Raw genomic sequence first — 16,573 nt, 5'->3', positions numbered from 1 at the left:
ACAGTAACATTAGGCACATCAATGAAGTATTTTTTTGTACACCAATCTCTCCTCCCCTATTTTCTTCATTCCCTTCCACTCTCAATCCAAATAATTATTAATTAGGTTTCATCCCATATCCGTCTTAAACAGCTGGCCATTAATTTTTCTTTTCTACAGAATTAAGTAAAACTAGAGTCCAGCATTTATTGAGTACCTACTCTGTGCCAGGTAGACAATTAAGTGCTGAAAAATCAAAGGCAAGTCACAGGAAATTAAAGAAATTATAATGTGATGGGGAAGCAGACACACAAATGACTATTAAATGATGTTAAGGGTACAGACATGATAAAAAATATTCTTAAAAAGGGGGGAGGTGAGTGTATAACTCTGCCTAGCAGAAGGGAGAGGAAGAGGAAGAGAAGTTAAGGGTTATGGGAAAAGGGCAAAAAGAGGAACTTCAGAAAGATGGTGATGCCAAGTATAGCTTTAAATACTTAACTGGAATTTAGAGGAAGAGTCAAATTTTCCAAATCATTGTTTCTCAAGTTTTAATGTGCAAATTACTTTGGTGATGTGGTTAGAATGCAGATTGATTCAGAACATTTGGAATGGGATCTGAGATTCTATATTTCTAATAAGATCCCTGGTGGTTCAAATACTGTTGGCCCATATTAAGTAACAAGGTTTTAAAATGGAAAAAATCACATAACTTGTCATGGAGCCATGAAACACTGTGATGTGTTCAAGTATATACAAATAGCCTGGTATTCCTGTAGGGCAAGTTGTGTGAAAGTAAATAGATGTTTTTGTGCTTTACCTCAGAGCTTGGATTTATCCTATACTCTCCTTTAGAGTTAGCAATTGTGACAGAACTGCTGACTTCAGGTAACAAGAAAGTAGGGAAAAGACAAACTGAAGAATTGATTAGTTGCCAATTGTGAGGAGATACCAAAGCCAACTTAAGGGCCTATACTCATCAAAATATTCAAAGTCATGAAAGACAAGATAATGGAGTTATTTCAGATACAAGAAAACTTTAAAGAGACCTGCCAACTGAATGGAGAGTGATCAGGATTTTCTGTAAAGAACATTATAGGACTAATTGGTGAAATTTGAATGAACTCTATAGTTAGCTAATAGTTAATTATTAACTTCTTGGTTTTGATAGTTGTGTGGCTATGTAAGAGAATGCCCTTGTTTTTGAAAAATACATATTGACATATTTAGAGTAGAGAAGCATCATGTCAGTATTGCATTGGCATTCAGAAAGATGAAGCCAGTGTGGTAAAATGTTAACATTTGGGGGATCTGAGTAAAAAATATATGGGACTTCTTTGTATTACTCCAAGTTTTCTATAAGTCTGAAATTATGTCAAAATAAAGTTTTATTTTTCAGAGTGCACAGAGAGGAACAATAGCACCACAACCCACGCAAGTCAGAACCCTAAGGCTCAGCCTTCTTCACCCACACGTCCTCGTATCTAAACCCCATTATCAGTGTGATCTTATGCTTCAAACCGGCTTCTCTATATATCTACCAATTTCAGTCTAACTTAATGATCCCTTATCTATACTCCTGAAATAGCCTAATCAAGTTTTATTTCCCTTCAATCCCTGCAGCAACTTATATTTTCAAAAAGTAAATCTAATTATGTCACACCTGCTTCCCATCCCCATCCTTTAAAATATTTGACAGAGGGAATATTCTTTAATAGAGTATCCCTAAAGCCCTACTTACATACGCTGTTTCCTACCTGTTCGTGGTTTTCACCATGCTTCCTTACTCTAAGCTACCTGGCTGCTGTTCACTTGCCAAATTTTTCCTGTTCCCTGGTGCCTTGGGCCTTTCCATCATTCTCTCTTCCTTGCCCTTACTATCCAGCAGCTGTTTCTGTTCGTATTTTGTAATCTAACACTTTATCTGAGAAGCCTTTCCTAGAGCTTTCTTACTAGTTATACTCAGTATCTCCTATCAATAGTACTTCTGTTTTCTACCACACATTACTTGCAGTTTTTGAGAATGTGTATAAACTACATCAGGGGCATGGTCCATGCCTGTTCTTGCTCACCACTGTGTCCCCAAGGTATAACAGAGTGCCTGGCATGTAACAGGCTCTCTATAAAGTTATCAAATGTATAAATGAAAGGGAAGGCTGGAGACAGGAGAGATGCTGGGCCAAGATATATCTTTTTGTTTTTTTCGGTACGCGGGCCTCTCACTGTTGTGGCCCCTCCCGTTGCAGAGCACAGGCTCCGGACGCACAGGCTCAGCGGCCATGGCTCACGGGCCCAGCCACTCCACTGCATGTGGGATCTTCCCGGACCGGGGCATGAACCCATGTCCCCTGCAGCAGCAGGCAGACTCTCAACCACTGTGCCACCAGGGAAGCCCCAAGATGTATCTTAAAATGGAATTTAGGAGAAGATTTGGGCAAGTGAGCACTGAAAGACTGGGAGGGTTATCATCAGGACAGGTGAAGAGAAGGTGTGAGTTACACTCTGAATTGCCATGCATCAAGAGTCCACTACAACCTTACAAGACACCAAAGAGTAAAAGGGGGAAAGTGTAAAGAAAACTTTTGAGTAAAATTAAATAAAAAGCATCACTTTAGTGAAGGTTAAGGTTTCTGATGTGCTTTTACAAGACTAGGGGTGGTGGTGAGATTCCTTTTAGAAGAGATGTGTTGAAATTTGCCTGGAATTTGCTTTAAAATACTCTAGAAAACGAGTGGACACTATTGGAACACCAACACATGCCAGGTATATATATTTTAAAACCTAACAATTCTAGCTACCCCTTTGTAGAAATGAGTTTAGAATTGTCTGCCATCCTATTTTACTATTTAACATCTTTCTCTGCTTTCTTTATCTTGGGTGGCAAGAAATCTTGAGGGCTACCTTAGAATTCTGTTTACTGTTTTTCATGAGGGCTTTCAAAAGTCACCATTGTTTTTTCCTGCATCTGCTTTTGCTTTTTTTTTTTTTTTACAGCTTTATTGGAGTATAATTGCTTTACAATGGTGTGTTAGTTTCTGCTTTATAACAAAGTGAATCAGTTATACATATACATATGTTCCCATATCTCTTCCCTCTTGCATCTCCCTCCCTCCCACCCTCCCTATCCCACCCCTCCAGGCGGTCACAAAGCACCGAGCTGATCTCCCTGTGCTGTGCAGCTGCTTCCCACTAGCTATCTACCTTACGTTTGGTAGTGTATATATGTTCATGCCTCTCTCTCGCTTTGTCACAGCTTACCCTTCCCGCTCCCCATTATCCTCAAGTCCATTCTCTAGTAGGTCTGTGTCTTTATTCCTGTCTTACCCTTAGGTTCTTCATGACATTTTTTCCCCTTAAATTCCATATGTATATGTGTTAGCATATGGTATTTGTCTTTCTCTTTCTGAGTTACTTCACTCTGTATGACAGACTCTAGGTCTATCCACCTCATTACAAATAGCTCAATTTCGTTTCTTTTTATGGCTGAGTAATATTCCATTGTATATATGTGCCACATCTTCTTTATCCATTCATCCTATGATGGACACTTAGGTTGTTTCCATCTCCGGGCTATTGCAAATACAGCTGCAATGAACATTTTGGTACATGACTCTTTTTGAACTATGGTTTTCTCAGGGTATATGCCCAGTGGTGGGATTACTGGGTCATATGGTAGTTCTATTTGTAGTTTTTTAAGGAAGCTCCATACTGTTCTCCATAGTGGCTGTACCAATTCACATTCCCACCAGCAGTGCACACCCTCTCCAGCATTTTCTCCACACCCTCTCCAGCATTTATTGTTTCTAGATTTTTTGATGATGGCCATTCTGACTGGTTTGAGATATCTCATTTTAGTTTTGATTTGCATTTCTCTAATGATTAATGATGTTGAGCATTCTTTCATATGTTTGTTGGCAGTCTGTATATCTTCTTTGGAGAAATGTCTATTTAGGTCTTCTGCCCATTTTTGGATTGGGTTGTTTTTTTGTTATTGAGCTGCATGAGTGGCTTATAAATTTTGGAGATTAATCCTTTGTCAGTTGCTTAATTTGCAAATATTTTCTCCCATTCTGAGGGTTGTCTTTTGGTCTTGTTTATGGTTTCCTTTGCTGTGCAAAAGCTTTGAAGTTTCATTAGGTCCCATTTGTTATTTTTGTTTTTATTTCCATTTCTCTAGGAAGTGGGTCAAAAAGGATCTTGCTGTGATTTATGTCAGTGTTCTGCCTATGTTTTCCTCTAAGAGTTTGATAGTTTCTGGCCTTACATTTAGGTCTTTAATCCATTCTGAGCTTATTTTTGTGTATGGTGCTAGGGAGTGATCTAATCTCATACTTTTACATGTACCTGCCCACTTTTCCCAGCACCACTTATTGAAGAGGCTGTCCTTTCTCCACTGTACATTCCTACCTCCTTTATCAAAGATAAGGTACCATATGTGCATGGGTTTATCTCTGGGCTTTCTGTCCTGTTCCACTGATCTTTCTGTTTTTGTTCCAGTACCATACTGTCTTGATTACTGTAGCTTTGTAGTATAGTCTGAAGTCAGGGAGCCTGATTCCTCCAGCTCTGTTTTTCGTTCTCAAGATTGCTTTGGCTATTCAGGGTCTTTTGTGTTTCCATACAAATTGCGAGATTTTTTTGTTCTAGTTCTGTGAAAAATGCCAGTGGTAGTTTGATAGGGATTGCATTGAATCTGTAGATTGCTTTGTGTAGTATAGTCATTTTCACAATGTTGATCCTTTGAATCCAAGAACATGGTATATCTCTCCATCTATTTGTATCATCTTTAATTTCTTTCATCAGTGTCTTATAATTTTCTGCATACAGGTCTTTTGTCTCCTTAGGTAGGTTTATTCCTACATATTTTATTCTTTTTGTTGCAATGGTAAATGGGAGTGTTTTCTTGATTTCACTTTCAGATTTTTCATCATTAGTGTATAGGAATACAAGAGATTTCTGTGCATTAATTTTGTATCCTGCTACTTTACCAAATTCATTGATTAGCTCTAGTAGTTTTCTGGTAGCATCTTTAGTATTTCTATGTATAGTATCATGTCATCTGCAAACAGTGACAGCTTTACTTTTTCTTTTCCAATTTGGATTCCTTTTATTTCCTTTTCTTCTCTGATTGCTGTGGCTAAAACTTCCAAAACTATGTTGAATAAGAGTGGTGAGAGTGGGCAACCTTGTCTTGTTCCTGATCTTAGTGGAAATGCTTTCAGTTTTTCACCACTGAGGACGATGTTGGCTGTGGGTTTGTGCTTTTGCTCTCTGGCAATCTGATTCTCATTCCTTTGCAGTAATTTTTCCCTTCTCTGGTAACTTTTAGGATGTCTTCATACTTATGTGCTACATATATATATTTTTTGCATTTGCTTTGATGCTCAAGTGAGTTATTGAAACATTAGAGTTAATATCAATGTGTAAAAAATTTTGGCTATCATTTCTTCAAATATTACATCCCATTCATTCTATTCAATCCTTTGTTAACCTATTTTGGTTTGTCCTTTTTTTCATATTTCCATCACTCTATTCCTTTGAGTTGTGGAATTACTCTTCCAATCCAATGATCTTGACTTTTAGATATGACCATTCTGTTATTCAGGGCAGTGAGCAATGATTTTATTTCACAATTTCAACAATTATACTTCCCATTTCTGAGGTCTGTTGGCCTTTTGCCTCTTTCTCTTGGCAATATTAGTTATTTTGAAGACCTGTAAATCTGTATTCTGTGAACCCATAACTATTTCTAGAGATGGTTCTTCCATTTGTTGTTTGTACCTTTTCTTTGTTTTACGCTACTGGTAGTCAGATTTTTGGAGTCTTGTGTTCTCATCTTTAAAGTTGATATTCACCGTTACAACTTCTGCCACTGCTTTTTATGGGATCCTTCTCATGGAAGAGGTAGAAATTTGCACTCTATACTGTTTTCAGAGGCAGTTATGGATGAGCAGGACATGTTTCAAACAAAGTGGGGCACCGGGCATTGCCTTATCTACCCACCCATCCATTTCTCTACTGAAGCCTCAAGGACCCTGGTGGAGGTGTTGGCAGGCTGGCAAGTGTAGTCATTCTACTAGTTACTGCAGGTAATTCTTTCTTTCCTCCAGGTCTGAAGCGCCTTTGATTTTGATCACATTTTTGTGGCAGTACTTTCCCATGTGCTTTTGCAGTTTGCTTCTCAAATTACGTAAGATATTAGGCTTTCAGAGATTGCTCACAAATTCCACTCTACTAAAAAGTTCCTTTTTTTGCCTGCTAACGTGGATGTAAATGTGCCAATTTGTGCATCTACGTATAAAAATTTTGTCTATCATTTTTAGGGTGCTTTGCCATCTTGAAATCTGAGTCCCAGTCACTGTTGGTAGACCATACTCTTTTTTCTCAGTGTTGGTGAGAATTTGGCACTTAGGCCTTCATATTTTTTCCCTATCCTTTCCACATCTCCAAACATTTCAAAAAAGGAAGCCAATTTAGTTAGTTATCCAGTACTGGAAATATGGGGTTCAGACAGAGCAACAGTCATGGTGAAACTAACATTTATTGCACACTTATGCCAGATATCCTTCTAATGACTATTACAGGAATTTGTTTAATCCTCACAATCCCACAATAGCTGCTATTATCCCTATTTTACAGATAAGGCAACTGAGGCACAGAGATATTAAGTGACTTAAAGTTTTTAAAAAATTCATTGCTTTAAAAAGTGAAAGAATGGTGCTAGGCACTGTCAGGAGATTGATGAAATCTGGTTATTGCTCTCAAGAGATCCCAGTCTGTTGTATTCTATAATCTTACTTAGTCCTGAGTTGTTCCCAGATTTAAGGTAAGCAGGAACTAACTTAAGGATTCAGATAATATTCAGCCAAGATTTACAGATCTGAACAAATCTTCTCTGTAAAATTCTGTAATTTAGAAGACTGTGAGAACAGATCACCTTTCCTCTTCATCCTCTTCACATAGTGGAGCAACTACAGGAAATTGAGCACTTCCTGAAGATGTTTTTAATGAATCTTACTTTGGTTATTTTCAGCTTAGGAGTATTTCATCTTCGTATGTAAGTATTTACTTCATTATATATAATTTTGAACTGGTATATTAATATTCTGCAATGTTACAAAGTAAAAAGAGGTTAACATGCTCATTATGTTTGTGTGAAGGAACTAAAACTTCACATTTTTCTTTCCTTTTCAGTACATAATACTTCTCTGAATCAATGGAGAAATGGATATTCTCCTATATGCAAGCCTCAAATGAGGTCAGAATCTTCTGCACAGCTGTTACAGGGAAGAAAGAAAAGACACTTGAGTGAAACAGCATTAGGTAGGTTAAAATGAGGACAGGAGCACTAGTACTAAAAACTGAAAATAAAAAATTCTGATTTCCAAATAACCTCTGCCTCATGGGAGTTATAATCTAGAACAGTCACTAATTACACAAAACATCCATGGTTCTATGAACATTAAACAGCATATTCATGTAGTCAACTCAGAATTATTTGTGGACTGGGAATCCATCCACTTTGTGAGTTAAGGATTTCCTTCCTGTTTCCTAACTAGAGTTATCTTCTACCTGTGTTTCCTAACTAGAGTTATCTTCTACTAACTGTCCTCCTGGACAGTACTTAGTCTCCAACATTGTGTTCTGGACTCAAAATATGTCAGTACAAGGTTGCCTTTTAGATATTTATTACCATTTCTGGTACCTATTGTGGAGATGTTGATTTCACTGAAGCTTCCTCGGAATTTTGATAAACTGGGTGAGATTCATCTAAGGTAACTCAACCGCCTGACTGAATTCCCCTTAGGAACGTACAGTTCCAAGATGAATAGATACCTCTGAAACTAGAACCCTGCTAGTAATACAAAATGGGTTTGTTATGGGGATTTGGGACAAGATAGTTTCAACAGTTATTGCAAATAATGATAAAAAATAAAACTTAACTGGAAAGGTGTGTATTAAATAACAAATTATCTGTATACTCTATTGGTTCTTATTCATCGTTCCAGTGGATCTAACACTATATACATTAGTCAAGTATGTCCGAGGTATAGTATGTCAATACACCCAATAAATTAGAAACTATTTACATCCAAGATGTACTTAACTGTAATTATACACGGTGGTTTTAACTATTTATCAGTATGGCCTCTAGAAATCCCACCATAACAGACCAAAGTCACTACCTAATATCACACTACCTGATCAACTAGTGTGTAACAAAATTAAACTCCCACCCACATTCAGGGGTATCATTATGCTTTTTTGGTGCCTTAACCTTAAGATAACCAACAGTCATCTAGCTTTTGAGGAACTTTCATACATCTTTGCCAAAATATAGGAAAACCTGTATCTCTTAATATAAAGATGCATTATGAAAAAATACACATTACCTAAGATGTAGACTGTTTTACTTGAATTGATAGATCTAACTTTGAGCTAGATGGGAACACAGGAATAGAATGAGTAAAATGCTGTACTACAAAGAAGTAACTAGACAGCTCTCTAGACAACAACCATTTTCAAGATATGGATACTGATTTGAAGAAACAACTAGCCAGAAAGGACATTTTTAAACAACTGGAATAATATAAATATGAACTGTGTATTAAATTTTACATTACACAGGAAAATATTTTTCAAGATCTGTACTAAAGTAAAATAAAGGCAGTAAGAAAATAAACATATACTCACTAAATAGACACAAAACAAATGGAGAAAAGGAACGTGGAAGAGACAGAAAATAACAAAGTTGGAAGTAAACTTAACTTTGTTATCAATATTCTGAGAGAAAAGAGAAATTTTATTCCTGAAATAGGATGTTATAATAGGAGAAACATTTTCAGAAAATCAGTAATCAGAAGATCAAGTTAAGGAAATCTCCCAAAAAGTAGAAAACAATATGAAAAAATGAGAGAATAGACAAGAAAATTAAGAGGTAAGTCTTAGAAGTTCAACCTCTGAATAAGTTACAGAAAACATGAACAGAGTAAAGGGCGATTAATAAAGAAAGATATGCTGGATAAAAACTGTCAAGACCCCAGAAAATGGAAATTGTGGCAGGATTGTGGCTAAGATTTTTATAAAATTTCCTTAATTTTTTTCATTTTTGATACATGAATTAAAAAAAAATTAAATCTAAACAGGTCAAGAAACACGTTACCAAACTAGGAAAACAGAAATTCTAATACCTACCAGTTACATTTAATGTATGACATTCTCAATGGTTCTTTCCATGGCAGGAGAAAGAACTAGATTTGAAGAATTTGCTATTCAACGCACAGAACCAAGATCCCAGAGCAATTTTACTGCAGTTACTAATGTCAATGTTATATCAAGAACCCAGAATTCATCATCACAAGTAGGTTTTTGTACAGTGAACTTTAAAGTAGCTTTATGACCTTTAAATCTGGCAGGTCTGGTGGGGGGAGGGGAACTTATTATAGGTATTTTGTTAATCTATAACAGCCTTATTTACTAGCACATAATTAGCATATTCAGAATTATTTTACTAAGACGCAATAAATTTGATTAAACTTTTTTTTTAACTAGGGAGCTAACTGTACATTAATCCTTGGTTATGGCTTTTTTCGTATGCTAAAAACTTTAAACTTTATCATAACCATCCCTACTTCTTGACATGATGCTAAGTATAATCTTGCAAATAAGAATCCAGCACTGTGTTCTTACTTTGTTCTGTTTCATTACCTGGTAGGGAGTAGAGGTTAAAACGTGGGAGGATTTAGAGAAAACAGCATGAAGCTCAGGGACCCAGGAACACATAGATGAAGATTGTAAAAATGATCTTTATTAAATGGCTCACCAAACATTTCATAGCCTTTCCTAATAAAAAATGAGTTTGTTAAAAGATCATTTCACTGACATTTAGGGTGCTTTATGGTACAATCTTCTGATGTTTTGTATTTTAAGGCATTCATATTTTTAATGGTCTTAAAAATAGGCCTGAATGTGTCCACACACAAATGTATTGGTTCATAGAAGATACATATGCTTTCTTGTTTTTCTTAACATTTTGTACTCAGATTTCATAACAATGTATAAAACTTAAAGGCACTGCCATGTTATCTTTATATAACTCATAAAAGGAGAGTATCATTACAGGTAACAAAATACTATTGTAAAACTACTACAATCCTTTCTTGCAGAATACTGCACGACGACGATTGCGAAGTGAGAGCTCTTATGATATAGATAATATTGTGATTCCCATGTCATTAGTGGCCCCAGCTAAATTAGAGAAACTCCAATATAAGGAAATAGTTACTCCAAGGTATGTATACTTAATTATTTAATTTTCCTTCTGTGAAGTTAAAATTTTATTTAATGAAAGGAAGATGCTTTCTGCCTTCCTCCCACTTATATGGTTACATGGAGGGAAAATGGTGAAAGAAACTTTTACATTACTCATGCTGAAAAAAAGTGCCATATAGTAGCACTACTTTCTCAGGTTTTATTAAGAAATGGAAATTCCTAATACTTCAGCACTTTTAGAGTGTTTTTTCATTCAATATTTAGTTTCCTATTGTATATATGGTACTAAAAGGTACTTTAGGGATGTAAATAACACTAACATAATCCTTGCTCTTTAAAATGGAGATATGCACAAGGCTGCAGAGATCAAAGAAAGCAACTACCTTTGCATAGAGTATTCGCAGTGTAAGATAATAACACCTGTGACAACCTGTGCAAGGTTAAGCCAGAGACTGAGGTTTTGTGAAGGGTGATATAGGAAATGAAGGCTCAAAAAGAAGTTGTCACGAGATTGTGGATGTCCTGGAATGCCATACACAGATCTGTTTCCTGCTGGCAGCAAACTGTCAATTTTTTTAGCCATGATGAAAGAGGTTTAAGATTAATCTGGCACCAAGAAGTAGAAATAGAAAAGGATGGAAACAGAGACAAGAGCTGGTTGACAATTATAGTAATTCCTACCCATCTCTATTCTAACTAATTTGATTCTTTTATTCATAATTGCTTTGAGGCACTGAGAGAACTCTTAATACTCTAGGAGGTATTATGAGAATTTCTGCAGAGAATTTGTTGACATATTCTACATTAAGTAAAGAAATAACATTTGTGGTTAGATGTTCTATAGCAACAATGTTTTCAATTTACACTGGTAGGCTGGAGCCGGCTGGCTGACCTTGTTTATTAGCCCGTAGGGATTCTGTGATGTGGCTGTTAACTCACAAGAGGCCATGATGGGAGTCTTCACACAAAGAAATTGGCAAATGCTAAAAATCAGAGCTTTTCTCCTCTTTATTTTCTGAGCCAGTTTGTCAGCATACCACTAACTTATTTCAAAATTAGTACATTCGTAGGTATAAAACGCAACTATGTAGAAGAGACTGTTTATTGTAAGGCCAAAAGCAAAGCCTCATCTTCTCCTGTCCTCTTCTTATAATACAAATACGTTGTCTCTTTTAAAAGATAAAGTACTAAGATACAGCCATTTGAATTATGGAAATCCCAAAGAAAGAAAACACTACTATAATAGCTGTGCTTACAGAATAAAATTGCTACATTTAGGTAGATTAACAAAATCTGTTTGAAATTCGTTTGTATCTTCAACAGCTGGAGGATGGTTGTTCTTCAGCCTCTGGATGAATATAATTTGGGTGAAGAGGTAAGCTGCCTTTCACTTACTGCACTTAATATGAAGCCTGCTTTTTTTTTTTCCCATGTGCTTAATTTGGTATTTGAGGAACATACGCTGATTTTATAAATTTTCAAAACTTATGAAAAGAAAGTTCCCCTTTAAGGATATTAATTTGATTAGGAAGTGTTTTGTGCAAATTTGGCTACAAAGACAAAATGTATAAAGAATAAAGAAAAGCAAAAACAAAACATACCATTTCCTTACATGAGTCATTGAAATATTGAATTTATGTGAATATATTCAATTCCCAGTATCAGTCATATTTTTCTGCATGGTATTTAGTTTAATCGTCAAGCCTACAATTCCATATACAAAATCTTGTGAACAATTGCTTTTGAATTTGGAAAATTTTGGATTTTAGAAAGTAATGTGGTACATATATCATGTAATACATGTAGGGAGTCTAGGACAGTTCTCATAATCAAATATTAAGGTTTCTATAGTGAAATATTAATAGAAAGTAGAATAGCCCCACATCATTTCAGGTAAGATTGTGTCACCAAATGAATTATGAAAACTTGTTTTTTCAGATTTTTGGAATTACAGGAAAGGGACTGTGGACCTGTATGGATAAAACTTATAGTAAGACAAGAAAAATTAAAGGGAAAGATACTATATAACCAAACTAATTCAAAGTGATAGTCTGAAGAAGCAGGTATTATATAAAAGACATTGTTTCCATTACAGTCTTTCTGTGCCAACTGATCGTGTTTTTCAACTACCAAAATTTACTTTTTAATGCCCTTCCCTCTTTTAATGCACCCTTCCCTAGTTCAGAATGACCCTAGCCAGAAACACAACCGAAGTCTTAGAACTCCAGATAAGTAACTCATTAAACTAATTCTCATTTACCTCAGACAGTTTTACTTTCTTTGATATTAATATGTTCCACGAACAGTATACTCTGTAAGGGGCAATCAATACAAGGTTTTGGATGAATAAAGCATTAAGGATATTTTATGTAAGTGGAAAGCACTGTGAACCTATATGTACTCAAGGTACTATAAGTATTCTAGGTAAATCTTCAAACATGACCCAACAGTAAAAAAGTTTTAAACTCCCTCTTTTTAGGAATTTGAACCTCCTCTCATAACATTTGTTCTCTTAGACTGCCATTTATTTTAGAGTTTTCTTCCTATTGTTCTCTTGATGAGGAACTCTGACACCTGTTCTCATATTTCAAAATGTTTCTGATAAAAGCAAAACTTTTCATTTCTAATTCCAGATAGAAGACCTCTCTGATGCAGTCTTCTCCCTAAGACACAAAAAATATGAAGAGAAAGAGCAAGCCAGATGGTCACTATGGGAGCAAAGCAAGTGGCACAGAAGAAACAGCAGGCAGGTGTTGTAAATTTAAACCCCAAAACCATGGAATCCATGTGAAATCTCCAATAATTCTGCATAATAACGAGGGAGACCACTGAAAATGAAGAAAACATACTATATAACATCTGCTGTTTGTGCCCTAGAAGTGAAACAAACACTGCTTATACTGAGTTTACATTAAAAATATATTCAGGCTAATTACATAATAATGAAAGAGTTTTATATTTTACTCCACTCAATTTCTCATGCTAATTGTCAGCCTCAGTAATAGATTTAACTGAGCAAACAATATGAAAAATTCTCCATAAATAGGTCATTTCAGTGTACTGTAATGGTAGACCTAACACTAGGGATTAGAATCTGGGTAATCTATAACAAAGCCACTTCAGAAAGGTTTTTCTTAAAAAGAAACAAACCAAAAAAACCCTCAAGAAACCAATCCAGGGTAAAAAAGCAAATCGCCTAATACTTGGAACATGACTTTGAGGGAAGGGGGGATAAATCCTAACATCATCAGTAGTCATATATTTGAGAAAATCCCTGGTATTTTATATTTAACTGGACTATTTTTTAATATAGCCAAAACTCAAAATGCAAGATCATGTTGAAATCTGATAGTCACTTTAGTGTGGAGCATCTCTCATTTATTATTTGTAAAACACATTTCTCTGTTTAGGTCTCAAGATACCCAGATTTGTTGTAGAGCCTTATTCTAAGAGTTATCCTAACATGAACGAGATTCTGTTCTCAACTTTCTCCACATTCCAGAGATAAAGTTTTCCAAAAGTACAGAGGAAAATGTGAATCGAGTCCTTCATGGACGACATTACGATAACCATAGATACTCTGGGAACTCAGACTGTAAGAGTCAAGTAACTGTCTTTTCCTGTTTTCTGGGAAAAAACAAACAAAAAACCCCAAACTGTAACAAAACAAAACCACTATAATAATTTGGCAAAAGATTTCATAAAATACTATTCAAGTCTTTGAGATGTGAGGATAATAACATCAGGAAGATCAGCAGATGAATTTTTTAAAATCTTTTGGGCAGAGCTGTTTAAAGAAAAGCTACCAAGTTCAACTGACTCTATGAACGATACCTTAGGTTGTTCATACAATGTTAAGACATCAACAAATAATTAAATATTTTCTTGCTAGAGCTTACAGTAAAAATGTTGAAGGACAGGACTTGCTTTTGAAAGAATACCCTAACGACTTCAGTGGTGGGCAGCATGGCGCTGCTGAGAGTCCCGCCGGGCCTCCAGAGAGCCAGGACCCCAGTGCACACGCCTCACCTTCAGTAAGTCAGAGTCAAGAGATCAAGGTAGGAGTGTTATACATAACTAGTTAAACCTCCTTTTAATTGACTTTTAAAAACTTGTTTATAGAATTGCTTGTTGATAATTAAGGAGTCATCATTACGTAACAAATTCAGTACGACAGCCCAGTACAGAATGCTGGGTGTAGGAATCAGAGGCTCTGTGTTCCAGCGTTCTAGTTCCATCACTAACTACAGACACTTCCCTGACTCTTTATGTAACACATCAGTACCTAATTCCACCTGTTCACTTATGTGTTAGAAAATGGGAATTCTATCAAGTTTCATTACAAACCAAATCGGATTAAACAGAATGACACCTGGCACATAGTAAATGTTAGATATTTCTCTTCCCCTTATAAAAGACTTTTACTTGTCTCCCCATTTGTCCAGTTTTAACCCCAATGGGAGTGTTTTCTAACACTCTGCATCTATAAAGTTCTTGTACTTTTCTTCATCAGTAGGTGTTGGAAAAGAACCATATCTAGAATCAAGAGAGTAGAGACAATAGAAATTAATAGGCAAGTCATAGAAAGCACAGGGAAAGAAAAGTCAATAGGGGTCTGTAATAATGATGGGATGAAAAATGGAGATACTGAGGAAGACGATCCAAACATTTTTAAAGGGCCTTCCCTAAAGTGCTCCTAGGCTGAAAATGAAGACCAGTGCCCTAATGGCAGCGTTTACCTCTCCGTGGAAGAGGCAAAGTGAAAAAACAAAAATAATTCCCAAAGGTCCCTAAGTAATCCTCAGTACGTTCCATTTTGAGTTGCTAGATACTCAGGACCAAATGAGAATTTGTACTTTTATCTGCTAAAGAACAGAACAATGGTTATTACAAAACTGAGAGCTACAGATTGAGACATGAACTTAAACAAATTAGTTGAAACTTAACTGAAAACGTTTTCTCTTTCAGCCTTTGGGGTGGGAACGACGGGCTTTTCCGCTGAAAGATGAAGACATAGCAGCCTTATTATGCCAAGATGAAAAAAATGATCAGATTGGAAGATCAAGTCCAGCTTTCCATGGTGAAGTCTTCTGTACCAGTGCACCAGAGAATGGCCACCATCCACAAAGGCAGGCGGACGAAATGGAGGAACACAAAACCCTTGGTCTAGGACTTACTCAACTCACGTTAAGAAAAATCAGTGACAGGGAACAGGTTAAGAAAACGATGTAACTGAATGGGAAAACAGGAGAAAAAATAAGCCCTGTTCCGCCACCCCCTCCACAGTCACAATTCCAGAGTAACAGCATGTAGTGCTGGTGCATGTATTAATCTTTTGTGCTGTTTGTGAAACAGGCAAGTTACGTCTCATTTTCCTTCCTGAACCACAGGAATAACTAACTAGCTTTTCACCTACAGACAAGTGCTAGTCATTTGTGTTTGATGCAGATCACAAGCACCAGAAAATTAACTGCTGCAATTTGATGTCAAATCACATTACTGGGTAAATAATTTTTAAACAACTTATACCCACACCCACATATACCTATGCATCAAATGACAGCTCTTCTTTTTCTATACACGTGGTTATTCTTTAAATTGCCTCAGAAATATATTAAGAATATAAAACACGTGTACAGAGTATACATGCATACATGATACACACATGTAAGTAGTTTTAAAAAACACTGCAAGTGACCACTCCACTTGAAAATGCACATATGAACTACCCCATGAAATATCAGCTGAACCATAAATAAAGAGATTTCCAATGGTGTTGAACATCTATAAGCCTTGACTATGGAGAAGGAATTTTTTTAAAAAACACGTTTAACCAATAGAAGTTATTTATGGAAATTTATATACCAGATAACACAATACTCCTTCATTTGAAATCACTGATATCTGTTGGGCTAAACACAGGTTATTTTCTATTCACTCCTAACAGAATAAGAAAAGCAAAGTAGTTAAATATTGTTGTATTTTAAAACTACCACACCTTTTAAAACTCAACTTGAGTTTTATCTATTTTATGTATCTCATGAAGAGAAAACACCCAACTTAAAATGAGCAACAGACAGGAAATTCCTGTTTGTTAGTATATTATTGTACTTTTAGTTATTTTGGTCATTCCCTACCATTCCTTACTCTATTCAAATAAGCATCTATCCTAGAGTGAGAAATAAAATTTTTAAAAGGTTAATGCTTCAATATTGGATACTGGAGTGTACATTAAGTAAAATTCCTTTTGACACTATTATATCATTTTGTTATATGTAAAAATTGAGGACAATTTATATGAATCACTTTTTCTCATGTAAAA

General features: G+C 35.8%; 1 protein-coding gene across 1 annotated transcript in view; it reads left to right on the top strand.

Moving 5' to 3' along the window:
- The window catches only part of KANSL1L (KAT8 regulatory NSL complex subunit 1 like), a 140,167-nt gene extending 124,684 nt beyond the window's left edge, over window positions 1–15,483 (top strand). The window contains exons 8-14 of the mRNA XM_065880172.1: window positions 7,174–7,302; window positions 9,222–9,340; window positions 10,146–10,270; window positions 11,575–11,626; window positions 12,885–12,997; window positions 14,144–14,309; window positions 15,220–15,483. Coding sequence (XP_065736244.1) covers window positions 7,174–7,302; window positions 9,222–9,340; window positions 10,146–10,270; window positions 11,575–11,626; window positions 12,885–12,997; window positions 14,144–14,309; window positions 15,220–15,483 — 968 coding nt within the window. The remainder of the gene's footprint in view (window positions 1–7,173; window positions 7,303–9,221; window positions 9,341–10,145; window positions 10,271–11,574; window positions 11,627–12,884; window positions 12,998–14,143; window positions 14,310–15,219) is intronic.
- The last annotated feature ends 1,090 nt before the right edge of the window (window positions 15,484–16,573 follow it).

Source organism: Phocoena phocoena, chromosome 7 (assembly GCF_963924675.1).
Source record: "Phocoena phocoena chromosome 7, mPhoPho1.1, whole genome shotgun sequence".
In the NCBI taxonomy this organism is placed as follows: domain Eukaryota; kingdom Metazoa; phylum Chordata; class Mammalia; order Artiodactyla; family Phocoenidae; genus Phocoena; species Phocoena phocoena.
The sequence above is the reverse complement of the archived record's forward strand: the minus strand, read 5'-3'. Positions and strand labels throughout refer to the sequence as shown.